General features: G+C 46.5%; 1 protein-coding gene across 3 annotated transcripts in view; it reads left to right on the top strand.

The window, feature by feature from the left end:
• Nucleotides 1-16,999, top strand: part of PTPRA (protein tyrosine phosphatase receptor type A) — a 135,368-nt gene that overhangs the window by 109,500 nt on the left and 8,869 nt on the right. For all 3 annotated transcript variants that reach the window (XM_087962661.1, XM_087962660.1, XM_087962662.1), the window contains 8 exons: nucleotides 800-966; nucleotides 2,809-2,944; nucleotides 3,930-4,079; nucleotides 5,327-5,420; nucleotides 6,908-6,984; nucleotides 8,907-9,041; nucleotides 13,887-14,012; nucleotides 16,648-16,799. In XM_087962661.1, coding sequence (XP_087818787.1) covers nucleotides 800-966; nucleotides 2,809-2,944; nucleotides 3,930-4,079; nucleotides 5,327-5,420; nucleotides 6,908-6,984; nucleotides 8,907-9,041; nucleotides 13,887-14,012; nucleotides 16,648-16,799 — 1,037 coding nt within the window. The remainder of the gene's footprint in view (nucleotides 1-799; nucleotides 967-2,808; nucleotides 2,945-3,929; nucleotides 4,080-5,326; nucleotides 5,421-6,907; nucleotides 6,985-8,906; nucleotides 9,042-13,886; nucleotides 14,013-16,647; nucleotides 16,800-16,999) is intronic.

Genomic DNA, 16,999 nt, shown 5'->3' with positions numbered 1-16,999 from the left:
GAAAAGGAGAAAAAATGAAAAAGGGAGGGAAACAGAAAAAGAGAAAGGAAAGGAAAAAAGGAAGAAAAGGGGGAGAAGAAAAGGAAGAAAGAAAAAGAAAAGGAAAAAGGAAGGGACACAGAAAAAGAGAAAGAGGAAAGAAGGAGGGTAGGAGATAAAAGGCAGAAAAGGAGAAAAAAAAGGGAGGAAACAGAAAAAAGAAAGGAAAGGAAAAAAGGAAGGAAGGGGAGAAGAAAGGAAGAAAGAAAGGAGGAAAAAGGAAGGAGAAAAAAAAGAAGAAGAGGAAAGAAGGAGGGTAGGAGATAAAAGGAGAAACAGAGAAAAACAGAGAGAAAGAGAAAAGGGAAGAAAAAGGAGGAAAAGGGGGAAAGAAAAATAAAGCAGACAGAAAATAAGAAAGAGGGAGTAAGAAAAGAAGAGAAAATGAGAAAGAAAGAGAGAGAGAGAGAGTGTGCTGCTTCCTCCTTCCTATGCAAAGGTATCACCCAGCTCAGGGGGAGGTGGGGCTATTGATAAACCAACCCAAAATGTGATTTATTGATTTATTTTAAAAAAAACAACCCAAAGTCATGATAAGAAAAATAAGGCGAGAAGCCCCTATCCCCACCCTGAGTTTCTCCTCTCCTCCTCCTCTCCAGCCTTCCCTTTTCCTCCCTTCCCTCCCTCCTTCAATCTTCCGATCTATCCCTCTGCCACAGCCTGGGAGCAAAGCTAAGTAGGTCCTCGGGAGGGGGAGGGGCTTCCAGGTGTCCGCAGGGAGTAACCCCAGCTAACCTTTGCCCCCCCGCCTTCCAACCAGGTAGGCGACGTCACCAATAAAAAGCCTCAGCGCCTGGTGACCCAGTTCCACTTCACCAGCTGGCCGGATTTTGGGGTACCGTTCACGCCCATCGGGATGCTGAAGTTCCTGAAGAAAGTGAAGACGTGCAACCCGCAATACGCGGGCGCCATTGTGGTCCACTGCAGGTCAGTGTGTCCTTGGTAGGGGAACGTTGTGGTCCACCGGCAGCCTGTGGAGACGGCAGCCGAGTCGGGCGGTGGAGAGGACCATGGGCCAGTGCTGGAGTCTTGGGGGGGGGGGGCTCAGATGAGGGTCCGGCGTCCGACCTAGAGATGGGACCAGGGCCATCTGGGAATTATATACCGACTCCGGAGCCTCCAGAATCTTGACAGCAGTGAGGCAGAGGAATAGCGGGAGCCTGTTCCCAGTGCGCGCTTGCGCAGAGCTGCCAGAAGGCAAGAGCAACGAAGTCAAAAAGGGGCGACTCCGGAGTAAGGCTTGGAGGTGATTGGCTCCTCCCATAAGACATAAAGGAGGAACAAAGGGACAGGAGCCTTTGCAGGAAGCAACTTTGTTCGCTCTGATCGATTTAAACTCTGAAACTCGGTGTTGAATTTGTGCTCTGTTTTGGCCTTGTACAACTAATTGGCGATTTAGCCGTTGGCAGCATTTCAAGGGAGATAAAGGTGGGTGCTTATCAGCCTTATCCCGAAGGACTGTGGCAGACTTCTGTTGGGCTATTCACAAACTGTTTGGGACTCATTACGGGCTGTGAATGCAGATAATTCACAGTCGTTGAAATAAAAACAAAAGGTTTTTGGGACTAACATGGGTTTGTTAATGTCTCAGGAAGCCAGAACAAGGAAAAGGGCCATTCCCGGTCGGGCTAGGCACCATTTTTTTTTACTGGTGTCCAACTTTGACAACTTCACGAGCGGTGGACTTCAATTCCCAGAATTCCTGAGCCAGCTGTGCTGGCTCAGGAATTCTGGGAGTTGAAGTCCATCTCTCATGAAGTTACCATCGTTACTCTCCCTTGATTTGTTGGCCTTCAAGTCCGCAGTGCTCCTACCTACAGATAGTCCTCGACTTACAACTGTTCATTTAGTGGCCGTTCGAAGTCACCCCAGCACTGAAAAAAAAGGGACTTTGGGGCCGTTTGTCAGACTTAAAACAACAGCCGCAGCGTCCCCAACCTTCAGCCACTTGGCCAACTGGCTCATTTTTCATGACAGTCAACAGTGTCATAACCCTTGCGACTTCCCCCACAGTCACACAATTTACATTCAGGTGCTCGACAACGGACTCACGTGTATGACGATCGCAGGGTCCTGGGTGGGGGGGCTGTCTCCCGCGGTCCCGTTTTGTGACCTTCTGACAAGCAAAATCCAAGGGGAGGCCAGATTTGCTGTCTGTCCTGTCCACCCACTGCATATAGAAATAGGTTAGCTCGATCCCTGTGCTTTGCAACGAAACGATGTGGTCGGGCTTAGTTTTTGGGGAGGAAAATAAGGGGGGAGAAATTCCTGCCTCTGCCTACCGGCATCCATCGGTATTCACCCGGCTAGCGTCCTGTCAGCGTGTGAGAGAGTAGAGGGCTGTTTGGAAACTGAAAGAGTATTTGCTGTGCGAGCAGGGAGGAGACAGCAAGGAGCCTGGGCGTGGCTTAACTCAACTGTTCTGGACTAAAGCTGCTTGGTGCTCTGAAACTAAAACTGCAACTCCTCTGCTTGTGTTTTGCATTTGGAAGAGATTTCTTTTCAGGGGGGGAGAGTAGAACTCCTTAGCATCAGAGCGTGTTAATAATAATAATAATATAGGAAATGCCCTAAATGCTCTGATGGTCATTTGGAAAAATCCTTTCTTAGGGAGCCCCTAGACAACAAAAGAAACACGCCAAATTTCAAGTTTGTAGGCTTTACGTTTCTGGAGATTTTGTGATGATCTGTGAGTGGTATTTTGCTTTTATATATATATATATATAAGATATATTTTTCCTTCTCCCTCCTCACCATCCTGTCCTTTAGTGCTGGTGTGGGGCGAACGGGAACGTTCATTGTGATCGATGCCATGCTGGACATGATGCACGCCGAGAAGAAGGTGGATGTTTATGGGTTTGTGAGCCGAATCCGGGCCCAACGCTGCCAGATGGTACAGACTGATGTAAGTCTCAAAAACCCGTCTCAGGTGGGAGCCATTTGCCCCACCCCCCAATTCTGTAATTAGCCTGGGTCTTCGGTCGTTCTTACTCTACTCATAATTCTGGGAGTGGGATTATGGTTGGGATTAGGAATCCTGGGATTAGGATTATGGGATTGGGAATCCTGAGATTAAGATGACAGGGTTGGGATTTGGAAACTTGAGGTTGGGATTATGGGATTGGGAATCCTAGGATTGGGATTATGGAAGTGGGATTGGGAATATTAGGATTGGGATTTGGGGATTATAGAAGTGGGATTGGGATTATGGGATTGGGAATCCTGGGATTGGGATTATAGAAGTGGGATTGGGAATCCTGGGGTTGGTATTATGGGTGGGATTAGGAATCCTAGGATTGGGATTATAGAAGTGGAATTGGGAATATTAGGATTGGGATTTGGGGATTATAGAAGTGGGATTGGGATTGTGGGATTGGGATTATAGAAGTTGGATTGGGATTATGGAAGTAGGATTAAGAATCCTGGGATTGGGATTATAGAAGTTGGATTGGGAATCTTGGGATTTGGGAATGGAGAATCCTGGGATTGGGATTATAGAAGTAGGATTGAGATTATGGAAGTGGCATTAGGAATCCTGGGATTGGGATTATGAGATTGGGAATCTTGGGATTAGGAATCCTGGGATTGGGATTTTGGGATTGGGATGGGGGGCAGTTGAGTTAGGGTACTTTTCCTCCTTCTCCTCCACTGTACAAACCCCATTCCCTTCTAGCACTGATGACATGACTCAATTGGGTCACGAAACGTCTGCAAGAAAACCCGTCAAGAGAGAACCAAGAATTCCACAGAACGCCCACCCGGAGCTCCCTCTGTTCTCTTCCGCTGGGAGACCGGAAATCCCAAGAGTCTTTAGGATACTACAGGCCCCAAAAAAAGCCTAAGGAATAAAGCTCAAAGCTCCCTCTCTCTCTCTCTCTCTCTCCTCTTAGATGCAGTACGTCTTCATCTACCAGGCACTTCTGGAGCACTACTTATACGGAGACACAGAACTGGAGGTGACTTCGCTGGAGGTCCACCTCCAGAAGATTTACAACAAAATCTTGGGGAGCAGCAGCAACGGATTGGAGGAAGAGTTTAAGGTGGGGAGCCATTTGGATCGGCGGAAGACACTCCCGCAGGGAAGCCTGAGATCTCCAGGTGGTCTCCAGTCTGGGGACTGAACCGATCAGTTCAGCCAAAGGATTTCTCTTTTGCCCCAAACACACTTCGATTTGGGCTGTTCACAGTTGTTAACATGGATGGTATTCAATGCCAGGCCGTCTTTGCAACTCCTAGAAGAAGACTAGGGAACAAAGAGGTGGCTGGAATAATATTCATGGGTCTAGGGGTGTGTGTGTGTGTCCTGCCTTTATTATTTTAAATAAAACATAATTCAAGCTGACAAATGTATCCAACACACCTTCCTTCTCCCACTGTTCCACAACAACAACTCTGTGACGTGGGTTGGGCTGAGAAGGAGAGACTGCACTGTCTCCCGAGGATTGGTATAAGATGACCCAGTCTAAGGCGAGACTAGAACTCACCATCACCTGGGGATTGGCCCAAAGTCACCCAGCCACCTTTCATGCCTATAGTGGGACTAGAATTCCTGTTCTCTTTGTGATTGTTAGGTGGTCACCCAGCAGGTTAGCATGATTAAGGCGGGACTAGAACTCACCTCCTCCTGGTGATTGGTCCAAAGTTCCAACCATCTTGTATGCCTAAGGCGGGACTAGTACTCACCGTCTCCTGGTGATTGGCCCAAAGTCACCCATGCCTAAGGCGGGACTAGAACTCACCGTCTCCTGGTGATTGGCCCAAAGTCACCCAGCTGCCTTTCATGCCTAAGGGACAGAACCCCGCCCGGGACTAGAACTCACCATCTCACTGGTGATTGGCCCAAAGTCACCCAGCCAGCTTTCATGCCTAAGGTGGGACTAGAACTCACCGTCTCCTGGTGATGGGCCCAAAGTCACCCAGCTGGCTTTCATGTCTGAGGCGGGACTAGAACTCACCGCTCCTGGTGATTGGCCCAAAGTCACCCAGCCAGCTTTCATGCCTAGGTGGAACTAGAACTCCCGTCTCCTGGTGATTGGCCCAAAGTCACCCTACTGGCTTTCATGCCTAAGGCGACTAGAACTCACCGTCTCCTGGTGATTGGCCCAAAGTCACCCAGCTGGCTTTCATGCCAAGGCGGGACGAGAGATTGAAAAGTTGGGGAAGAAGCTAAGGTACATTTTACACCTGGTTCCACGCTGCGTGCAGGCCCACCCCGTCCATGGCCCCCTCTCTTTGGCCCCGTGCACGTCTGCCTTTGATGCTTAACGTCCCACGTCTCTCTCTGCAGAAACTCACCTCCATCAAAATCCAGAACGACAAAATGAGGACGGGCAATTTGCCGGCCAACATGAAGAAGAACCGGGTGCTCCAGATAATCCCATGTAAGGAATTACGTGCCTCGCTTGGGGTGGGGTGGGGGGAGAAAAATGTCCATTTTAAGGCAGCCTGGATTAATTGGACGGGGACCACTGGTGGCCTGCGAGAAAATTTGGGTGGTCCGCAGAGAAATGTTCCCCCCAAAGCAATTAATCCAGGCTGCGTGGGAACACAAGGCTTGCGTCGCTTGCATTGCGAACATGAGGTAGTGAGGGGAGGGGAGAATGGGCAGAGGGGGGGTAACTTGCCCCAGTCGCCCCACGCGCCTGGCCTGGCCACCGGGCTGCTTCTTTCCGCTTCTTCCTTCTGGTTTTGGCTGCACGCAAGGAAAGCAGCCAGAAGTCTTTCTTTCTCTCCCCAAACTCCTGCCAGAAATGAGTCTTTGGGACCCTGCAAGGCTTCCTGCTCCAAGAGGCTGCGCGCGGCAAAGGCCCATTTCTGGCGGAGTTTGGGGAGAGAAAGAAAGACTGTGGCTCTGCTGCTTTCCTGCATGCAGCCAAAGTCTCTCCTTGCCCCCCCTCCTGAGAACAGCTGGAGACGGTATCCTGCGATCTGAAATAAAGAACGATCGATTGGTAGGAAAACAGGAACTTCCCTGCAGACTTTTTTTTTTTTTGGGGGGGGGGTTCCCAGGGTCTCTGGTCCACGGGATTTAAAATGATGAGTTTGGGGGTCTCCTGGAGGTCCAAAAGGTTGGCGACCCCTGTTTTAAGGCATGAGAAACCATTGAAGGATCTAACTTTTGTATGTTGACTTCACAAGATTTGGGATGGAAGGCAGAGGGAAATACAGAGCTTCATCGGTTTAAACCGTGAATCGTGGCTTGATGTTCCTGAGAAGCAACTGGATTTTCGTTGTATTTTATCAGCTGATTTTTTTTTCTAAAGTATAGGTGGTCCTCAACTTATAACCATGTATTTAGTGACCATTCAAAGTGGGGAAAAAAAAGTGACTTACGACCAGCTTTCACACTTACGATCATTGCAAGCATCCTCATGGCCACATGATCAAAATTCAGACGCTTGGCAACTTGATTCGTATTTACGACGGGTTGCAGTGTCCGGGACGGCGGTCACATAATCCCCTTTTGCGACCTTTTGACCAGCAAAGTCGATGGGTGGGGTGGGAGGGAAGCCAGCTTCGCTTAGCGACTGTATCTCTACCTGCAGCGATTCATTGAACAGACTGCGGCCAGAAAGGCCATAAAATGGGGGCGAAACTCAACGAGTGTCTCGCTTAGCGATGGGGGATGTTGGGTCCTCCATTGCAGTCGTATGTCGAGGATGACTGGTGCAATGTGTGTTTTCTGCAAAGGGGGCGGAGCTGCTGTGTCAGAATGGCCGAGGAGAGTGCTGGCAGAGAGACGTCGCCATTTTGGGGTGGTTACTATGGAAACCCATCATTTCTGAGCCACCTCAGGCCAGGCCAGAATCCTTAATGCCGCTTGCCAAATATTTCTAAAATGTTTTAACTCTCCCCCCCCCCCCTGCAGATGAGTTTAACCGAGTGATCATTCCAGTGAAGAGAGGCGAAGAAAACACCGATTATGTAAATGCTTCTTTTATTGACGTGAGTGTTAACGTTCATGGATTTTCTAATACGTCATCCCTCAACTCATAAAATACTTCTATGGTCTTTTTTTAGAGTTGCCAACAGAAAGGGAGGAGGGGAAAGGGGTTTTGAAAGAGCAGTGCGGCCGCTTGGAAATCGAAAGCGCATTCCATACATAGTTTTTCAAAGATAGTTAACTAGGTGACTGAAGTTTCTGCCGCAAATATAATGGATGTTGTGGTTCGCTGGCAGCCGGTGCAGATGGCAGTGGAGTCGGACAGTGAGGAAGAAAGGGGACCAATCAGGGAGTCTGGAGAGGACTCGGACGAGGGTCCTGCATCCGATGCAGAGATGGAGCCAGGACCATCTGGGAGTGGGGTGCTGACTCCGAAGCCTCTGGAGTCTGGCAGCAGTGAGGCAGAGGAACAAGGGGAGCCTGTTCCCAGTGCGTGTGTGTGCAGAGCTGCCAGAAGGCGAGAGCAGCTGAGACAAAAGTGGTAACTCAGGAGTAAGGCTTGGAGGTGATTGCCCCTCCCCTAAGGGATAAAAGTCAGGCCAATGTGATGACATCTTTGCAGGAAGCAAAGTAGTTTGATCGGTTCAGAGTCATTCTTGAAGCTCTTTGCGCTTCGGTTGGGTTTTTTTTCTAGTTCATTGGACCCTTCTATTATTGGCAGCCCTTCACAGGGAAGGAAGGTGGGTGCTGATCTCGAGGGACTGTTTTGAGATTCATTACAGGCTGGGAATGAAAACAATTCCCAGCGTTGCAATAAAACAAGACTTTTTTGTAAAACAAACAACCCTATTCAAAGCTTTCATTCCAACAATTGAATTTTCTCAGCTCGTATTAAAAAAAATTGGTGAGTGGTGCGTTGGCCTGGAGGTGGAGCTCTCTCACCTCCCAATCAGGAGGCTGTGAGTTTGATCCCAGGCAGAGGCAGATATTTCTCTCTCTGGGCACAATGCGAATATACCTGGCCAAACAAAACTCGGCATTGGCAACAGGAAGGGCGTCCGGCCAGAAAACAAGCTCAGCTCCATTCAGTTGCCCAGACTCCACCCCAATGCAAGAGATTATGGGGTCGTTAAAAGAAAGAAGATGATGTCAGGATTCTGGCAGTTGACCCCCATTTAAATCATGAGTCTCGAGCCAAAACTTCCAAAGGATTTATTGGGAGTTAACGTGTCTGGCACTGCCTGGGTGCAGCCGACTCTGAGGCACATCGTTCCTTGTCACCCTTGACCCTGGTTTTCCCCTCCACCCCTCTGGGTGTATCGTAATTCATATTCTCCAATGGGACACCTCCCTAGCCAAGAGTCATCAATTGTTCTGACCAAGGCTTCCCAGACCGTACACGCTTATTTTATTTTTTAAGTATAAGTGTCCATCTTCCTTTTATTTCCCTGTACAATATTTAAGTTTATTCAACAGATGTTAAAATATAAAATGCCCAAAATGTTGAGGGGGAAAAAAAAACCACACACCACAAAAAAGACATTTTAAAAAGGGTCTTAAGAAAAGAACGATTAACGTACGTATGCCTAGCTTCCTCCCTAGTTGAATGCTGATTTAATAGACAACAAACTAAGTTAAACTCCCCACCCCTTGCAAAACTGGCCCAAAGAATGTTTATATCGATAGCAAAATAGTTAACAGGAAAGACACGAGGGATAAGAAGAAATATGTTGCTGCAGTGGTTAGAATGCAGTATTGCAGGTTGACTGTGCCCACAGCCAGCAGTTCGAATCCCACCAGGCTCAAGATTGACTCAGCCTTCCATCCTTCCGGGGTGGGTCAAATGAGGACCCAGATTGTTGGGGGGCAAGATGGCTGACGCTGTAAACTGCTTAGAGGGGCCCATTGAAGCGGCCTATACGCCTGAGGGCTCTAGGGCTGTTGCTGTCATGCTTCTGGGTGACCCCTGTTTGGACGTTCCCAGGGTTACCGTCAAAAGGACTCGTACATCGCCAGCCAAGGGCCTCTCCAGCACACCATTGAGGACTTCTGGAGGATGATCTGGGAGTGGAAGTCCGGCTCCATCGTGATGTTGACAGAGCTGGAAGAGAGGGGACAGGTGAGCCACCGTGGAGAAGAAGATCCAGAGCCAGGGGTCCCTTAAAACGTGGCCCCTTGAAGACTGGTGGACTTCAACTCCCAGAATTCCCCCAGCCAGCAGAGCTTCCCTTAAACGGCCGTGTGACTAACGTGGCTGGAGAATTCTGGGAGTTGAAGTCCACCAGTCTTCAAGGGGCCCAGTTGGGAGACCTCTGATCCAGAGGAACAAGTGGTGTATTGAGGTCTTCTGGAATGGGGGCCCTTCCTGGACCAGGCAAACGCGCTCCAAAAAATCCATCATATTTCCTTCCTCGCCACGGCTCACCGGATACCTCTGGGGTCCTTGCAAAGAAACAGCGGGAGTTTTATTCCTCTCTTCCCGCCGTTGTCCAGCAGTTGAACGCTGGGAGAGGTGGGCTTCCCCCCCAAAAAAATCTGGAGGTGGCATTGATTTTTTTTTGGGAGGGCCTCCCGTGATTCCATTTAGATAGCCACTGCCAATCAAAGGGGGACGTTTCTAGCTTGGGGTTGAAACGAGGGGGGCGTTGGTGCTGTCTGAGCTGGGTTCTTTCCTGGTGCTCACGTCACTGATGGCGTTACCTAGTTTGGGTCGTGAAACGTCTGCAAGAAAAAGAACCAAGAGAGCGCCAAGGACCCCACAATCCTCCTCCCCCCTCCCCTCCGCAAACCCCACTCCCTTCTAGCCCTGCTGATGTTTCCTAGTTGTTGTTTTTTATTTATTTTGATTTGTCAATCGCTTACAAGATAATAGGTATAAGTATAAACATAGTTATGAAGACATGAAATGGGTACATATAAGAAAAATGAAAAGAAACAATAGGACAGGGACGGTATAAGCATAAACATAGTTATGAAGACATGAAATGGGTACATATAAGAAAAATAAAAGAAACAATAGGACAGGGACGGTATAAGCGTAAACATAGTTATGAAGACATGAAATGGGTACATATAAGAAAAATAAAAGGAACAATAGGACAGGGACGGTATAAGTATAAACATAGTTATGAAGACATGAAATGGGTACATATAAGAAAAATAAAAGAAACAATAGGACAGGGACGGTATAAGTATAAACATAGTTATGAAGACATGAAATGGGTACATATAAGAAAAATAAAAGAAACAATAGGACAGGGACGGTATAAGCATATACATAGTTATGAAGACATGAAATGGGTACATATAAGAAAAATAAAAGAAACAATAGGACAGGGACGGTATAAGTATAAACATAGTTATGAAGACATGAAATGGGTACATATAAGAAAAATAAAAGAAACAATAGGACAGGGACGGTATAAGTATAAACATAGTTATGAAGACATGAAATGGGTACATATAAGAAAAATAAAAGAAACAATAGGACAGGGACGGTATAAGCATAAACATAGTTATGAAGACATGAAATGGGTACATATAAGAAAAATAAAAGAAACAATAGGACAGGGACGGTATAAGTATAAACATAGTTATGAAGACATGAAATGGGTACATATAAGAAAAATAAAAGAAACAATAGGACAGGGACGGTATAAGTATAAACATAGTTATGAAGACATGAAATGGGTACATATAAGAAAAATAAAAGAAACAATAGGACAGGGACGGTATAAGTATAAACATAGTTATGAAGACATGAAATGGGTACATATAAGAAAAATAAAAGAAACAATAGGACAGGGACGGTATAAGCATATACATAGTTATGAAGACATGAAATGGGTACATATAAGAAAAATAAAAGAAACAATAGGACAGGGACGGTATAAGCATAAACATAGTTATGAAGACATGAAATGGGTACATATAAGAAAAATAAAAGAAACAATAGGACAGGGACGGTATAAGCATAAACATAGTTATGAAGACATGAAATGGGTACATATAAGAAAAATAAAAGAAACAATAGGACAGGGACGGTATAAGCATAAACATAGTTATGAAGACATGAAATGGGTACATATAAGAAAAATAAAAGAAACAATAGGACAGGGACGGTATAAGCATATACATAGTTATGAAGACATGAAATGGGTACATATAAGAAAAATAAAAGAAACAATAGGACAGGGACGGTATAAGCATATACATAGTTATGAAGACATGAAATGGGTACATATAAGAAAAATAAAAGGAACAATAGGACAGGGACGGTATAAGCATAAACATAGTTATGAAGACATGAAATGGGTACATATAAGAAAAATAAAAGAAACAATAGGACAGGGACGGTATAAGCATAAACATAGTTATGAAGACATGAAATGGGTACATATAAGAAAAATAAAAGAAACAATAGGACAGGGACGGTATAAGCATAAACATAGTTATGAAGACATGAAATGGGTACATATAAGAAAAATAAAAAAGAAACAATAGGACAGGGACGGTATAAGCATAAACATAGTTATGAAGACATGAAATGGGTACATATAAGAAAAATAAAAGAAACAATAGGACAGGGACGGTATAAGCATAAACATAGTTATGAAGACATGAAATGGGTACATATAAGAAAAATAAAAAGAAACAATAGGACAGGGACGGTATAAGTATAAACATAGTTATGAAGACATGAAATGGGTACATATAAGAAAAATAAAAGAAACAATAGGACAGGGACGGTATAAGTATAAACATAGTTATGAAGACATGAAATGGGTACATATATAAGAAAAATAAAAGAAACAATAGGACAGGGACGGTATAAGCATATACATAGTTATGAAGACATGAAATGGGTACATATAAGAAAAATAAAAGAAACAATAGGACAGGGACGGTATAAGCATATACATAGTTATGAAGACATGAAATGGGTACATATAAGAAAAATAAAAGAAACAATAGGACAGGGACGGTATAAGCATATACATAGTTATGAAGACATGAAATGGGTACATATAAGAAAAATAAAAGAAACAATAGGACAGGGACGGTATAAGCATATACATAGTTATGAAGACATGAAATGGGTACATATAAGAAAAATAAAAGAAACAATAGGAAAAGAAACAATAGGACAGGGAATGGTATAAGCATATACATAGTTATGAAGACATGAAATGGGTACATATAAGAAAAATAAAAGAAACAATAGGACAGGGACGGTATAAGCATATACATAGTTATGAAGACATGAAATGGGTACATATAAGAAAAATAAAAGAAACAATAGGACAGGGACGGTATAAGCATATACATAGTTATGAAGACATGAAATGGGTACATATAAGAAAAATAAAAGAAACAATAGGACAGGGACGGTATAAGCATAAACATAGTTATGAAGACATGAAATGGGTACATATAAGAAAAATAAAAGGAACAATAGGACAGGGACGGTATAAGCATAAACATAGTTATGAAGACATGAAATGGGTACATATAAGAAAAATAAAAGAAACAATAGGACAGGGACGGTATAAGCATAAACATAGTTATGAAGACATGAAATGGGTACATATAAGAAAAATAAAAGAAACAATAGGACAGGGACGGTATAAGCATAAACATAGTTATGAAGACATGAAATGGGTACATATAAGAAAAATAAAAGGAACAATAGGACAGGGACGGTATAAGCATAAACATAGTTATGAAGACATGAAATGGGTACATATAAGAAAAATAAAAGAAACAATAGGACAGGGACGGTATAAGCATAAACATAGTTATGAAGACATGAAATGGGTACATATAAGAAAAATAAAAGAAACAATAGGACAGGGACGGTATAAGCATAAACATAGTTATGAAGACATGAAATGGGTACATATAAGAAAAATAAAAGGAACAATAGGACAGGGACGGTATAAGCATAAACATAGTTATGAAGACATGAAATGGGTACATGTAAGAAAAATAAAAGAAACAATAGGACAGGGACGGTATAAGTATAAACATAGTTATGAAGACATGAAATGGGTACATATAAGAAAAATAAAAGAAACAATAGGACAGGGACGGTATAAGCATAAACATAGTTATGAAGACATGAAATGGGTACATATAAGAAAAATAAAAGGAACAATAGGACAGGGACGGTATAAGTATAAACATAGTTATGAAGACATGAAATGGGTACATATAAGAAAAATAAAAGAAACAATAGGACAGGGACGGTATAAGCATAAACATAGTTATGAAGACATGAAATGGGTACATATAAGAAAAATAAAAGAAACAATAGGACAGGGACGGTAGGCATGTTGGTGCGCTTATGTCCGCCCCCTACAGACCTCTTAGGAAAGGGGTGAGGTCAATAGTTGGGTCATGAAATGTCTGCAAGAAAACTGCCAAGCTCAGAGAGTGCCAAGGACCCCACAGTCATTTTCCTCCTCCTCCTCCTCCTCCTCCTCTTCCTCTTCCTCCTTGCAAACCCCACTCCCTTCTAGCAGTGATAATATCCCCTAGTTGGGTCATGAAACGTCTATAAGAAAACCACCCAGCTCAGAGAGCACCAAGGACCCCACCGTCCTCTTCCTCTCCTCCTCCTCCTTCTCCACAAATCCCACTCCCTTCTAGCTCTTGACGATGTTGCCTAGTTGGGCCGTGAAATGCCTGCAAGAAAACCACCCAGCTCGGAGAGCACCGAGGACCCCTCCGAGTGGCCATCGTCCTGTCTTCTGGAAATGAGCTCCGTGGTTTCCTTTCAGGTTGTCCTTCTCGCAAACCAGCTGGAGGAGACACCTGGTTTCCCTTTGTGAAGAACCTAATGAAAGCCACCATGGGGCTTCATTGCACCCCCTCACCACGAAGGGGGGGCCACCAGAGGACCGGTTCCTCTTCTCCGCGAGCTTTCTCACAGTCCTATCTTTCCTGTTTCCTGACACGCTAGGAGAAGTGTGCCCAGTATTGGCCTTCGGACGGCTCTGTAGCTTACGGAGACATCGCCATAGAACTGAAGAAGGAGGAAGAGTGTGAGAGCTACACAGTGCGGGACCTGCTGGTGACCAACAACAGGGTACGTGTCGAGAGACCCCCATCTAGGTCTCCAGGGACCCGCCAGTCATGGACAGGTTCCCGGTCTCTGGAAAAGGATGCAGAGCCAATTGGACACTATGACCAAAGTCATGACGGTGCCAAGTGAGTCGTGCTTACGACCGATCCTCGGAGTTTTTGGCATCCCAGCGTTCCCGCACTCGTGTGATCACGATCTGGTTGCTCGGGAATCGGCTCACACGTATGTGTTGTGGCCGGCCAGCGGCTGACGGAGCTGGCAGCAGAGTTAGACAGTAGCAAGGAGGCTGCGGGGAGGGGAAACCTGGGCCAGTCTTGGAGGCTAAGGAAGGCTTGGATGAGGGGGTCTGCATCGGAGGCAGAGATGAGGCCAGGGCAGGCTGGCAGCAATTGTCAGCTGCCTTCGGATTTGGAAATCAGTGAGGCAGAAGAACAGCCGGAGCCTGTTCCCGATATGCTCATGCACAGAGCTGCCAGGAGAAGGGAACAATTAAGAACTCAGGGTCGACCTGGGAGTAAGGGCACAGGTGGACAGCGTTGGGCCCCTCCCATAGGAATTAAAAGAGGAGCAAAAGCGGGGAGGCTTTTACAGGAAGCAATTAGTTTGTTTGCTCAGAACACAAACTTTGAAAAGTTCCGTTTGGCTCTGTGTTAAGCTTGGCCTTGCCCTGTGTCGGGCAGTTAGTGCTCTGGCCTCATCCCAAGTGCCATATAAGGTGGGTATGGATCCACATTCCCCTGAAAGACTGTTGGCGAAGCCTTGCAGGCTGGGAATGAACGGAATACACAGCCGTGGAGGTAAAAAGAGGTTTTGCCGGGACTTGAGAGTGTGTTTTCCACTTGCTAAGGAAGCCGAGGTCAGAACAGTATGACTCATTACAATGTGATCTTGTGATCGGCGTTTGCAGGTTTTCCCGCTGGCTTCCCCAGAAAGCCATTGGGGAAACCAGCAAAGAAAGGTTGCAAATTTCAAGAGTAAGTCTCTCCCAACCTCCTCCCCCCCCCCCGGATCCCTTTTGCATCTCCCCTCGAAGTCCTCCACCCCGTGCAAATTCTTAAGAGACTTACTACACCGCCCATGCCTGCCGATCTGCTTGCAAGCCACCCGACACTGACCACTTCCTGCCAGCTTCCCCAATGACTTCGCTTGCGGAAGCCAGCAGGAAGTTGCCTCGCCTAAGAATTGTGGGGTTCCCTTCGTGGTGGCAACGGGGGCCACAGGGATCGCCAAGAAGCCATAGATGAAAACTCATCAAGGAGAGAAGCAACCTGGAACGAAGGAGAAAAGTTCCTGACAATTAGAACAGTTAATCAGTGGAACAACTTGCCACCAGAAGCTTGTGAATGCTCCAACACTGGAAGTATTTAAGGAGAGATTGCAGAGCCATTTGTCTGAAATGGTATCGGGCCGTGATGGTGAACCTATGGCACGCATGCCAGGAGTGGCCCACAGAGCACTTCTGCCCGCACACGAGAGGTTGCACATGCGCACACGCCACCCACCTGACAGCTGATTGTCGGTATCTGGTGCGCAGGGGCGGGGGCAGAGGTGGTATTCGGCTGGTTCGGACTGGTTCTGGAGAACCAGTAGTGGAAAATTTGAGTAGTTCAGAGAACCGGCCAATCCCACCTCTGACTGGCCCCACCAACCCTAACCCTAACTAACCAGTAGTAGAAATGGGTTAGTCCACAGAACCGGTAGTAAAAAAAAATTGTATCCCACCACTGCTCTGGAGTTATGGTGAACTTCTAGAGCCCGGCCTGGGCACCCCCAAATTTGCACATAAGGCTGTCCTGGTTCTGTCCCAGGGGTGCTTTTTCCAAAAGGCAACCGGACTTTCTTGCTTTATTTTTCTGAAAACGTATTGCTTCTAATGCAAGGAGCTTCTTCCGTTCTTCTCCAGTTCGACCTGAAGAAGCTTCTTGGATGAGAAGCAAAAGGTCTTCAAAAAACATCTTTGGGTCAACTCGGACCTGAAGGATTGGAGCGTCTTCACAGACATCTGCAGGTTCTCTTTAACCTCCATTGAACCTGGGTTTGTGGAGGTCACCTCTGGCACAAGGTCCTCAAAGGGTGATGATGTCCACAGGTGGTATATTCAGACGGTTTAGACCGGTTCTGGAGAACCAGTAGCAGAAATGTGGGGTAGTTCTGGAGAACCGGCTAATCCCGCCTCTGACTGGCCCCGCCATCCCCATCTCTTCTCCGCCTCCCATTGAGTCCCAGCTGATCGGCTGGGTCTCCTTGGGTTGCCCTGCACAGGAGAAGGGAGCTGGAAAGCAGGTTAGTGGGGAGGGGAAGGAAGGGAAGGGGGATTTTGCAGTATATCCTTCCCCTGCCACGGCCACCACGCCACGGCCACAGAACCAGTTGTAAAAAAAATTTGAATCCCACCACTGGGCGGGGATGTGTGGAAGACACACGCGCGCATGCTCAGAGATGCACAGGGCACGCAGCGGGCATGGGGGGGGGGTGGGCGGCACGCATTGCCTTCTGGGTGCTGCCCTGCGAGCCGAAAAAGGTTAGCCCCCCCACTGGTCTAGGGTTTCCTACCTAAGGGGAGGGATGGACTAGAAGACCTTGAAGGCCCCTTCTAACGATATTATTCTACATTCTTTCCCCCCCGTCCCCTCCTCAGGAAAACAAAAGCCGGCAAATCCGACAGTTCCACTTCCACGGGTGGCCAGAGGTGGGGATTCCCACCGACGGGAAAGGCATGATCAACATCATAGCAGCCGTGCAGAAGCAGCAGCAGCAGTCCGGCAATCACCCCATCACTGTGCATTGCAGGTAGCTCTCTCTGTGTGTGTGTGTGTGTGTGTGTGTGTGTGTGTGTGTGTGTGTGTGTGTGTGTGTGTGTTTTGAGGGCACCCCTTTGCAGGGGCCAACTCGCATCCCTGAGGCTTTTGAAGCGCACCACGGAAACCGATGCCATGGATCCCAAAAAAAGGAGCGCATTTATTTGCACCTCGTCTTGACGATTAGGGCCT

This window comes from Notechis scutatus, chromosome 4, assembly GCF_049901735.1.
Source record: "Notechis scutatus isolate UNSWTSFEM ecotype Mainland chromosome 4, rNotScu1.2, whole genome shotgun sequence".
Classification (NCBI taxonomy): domain Eukaryota; kingdom Metazoa; phylum Chordata; class Lepidosauria; order Squamata; family Elapidae; genus Notechis; species Notechis scutatus.
Note: the sequence above shows the minus strand (reverse complement) of the source record. Positions and strands in the feature narration are given on the sequence as shown.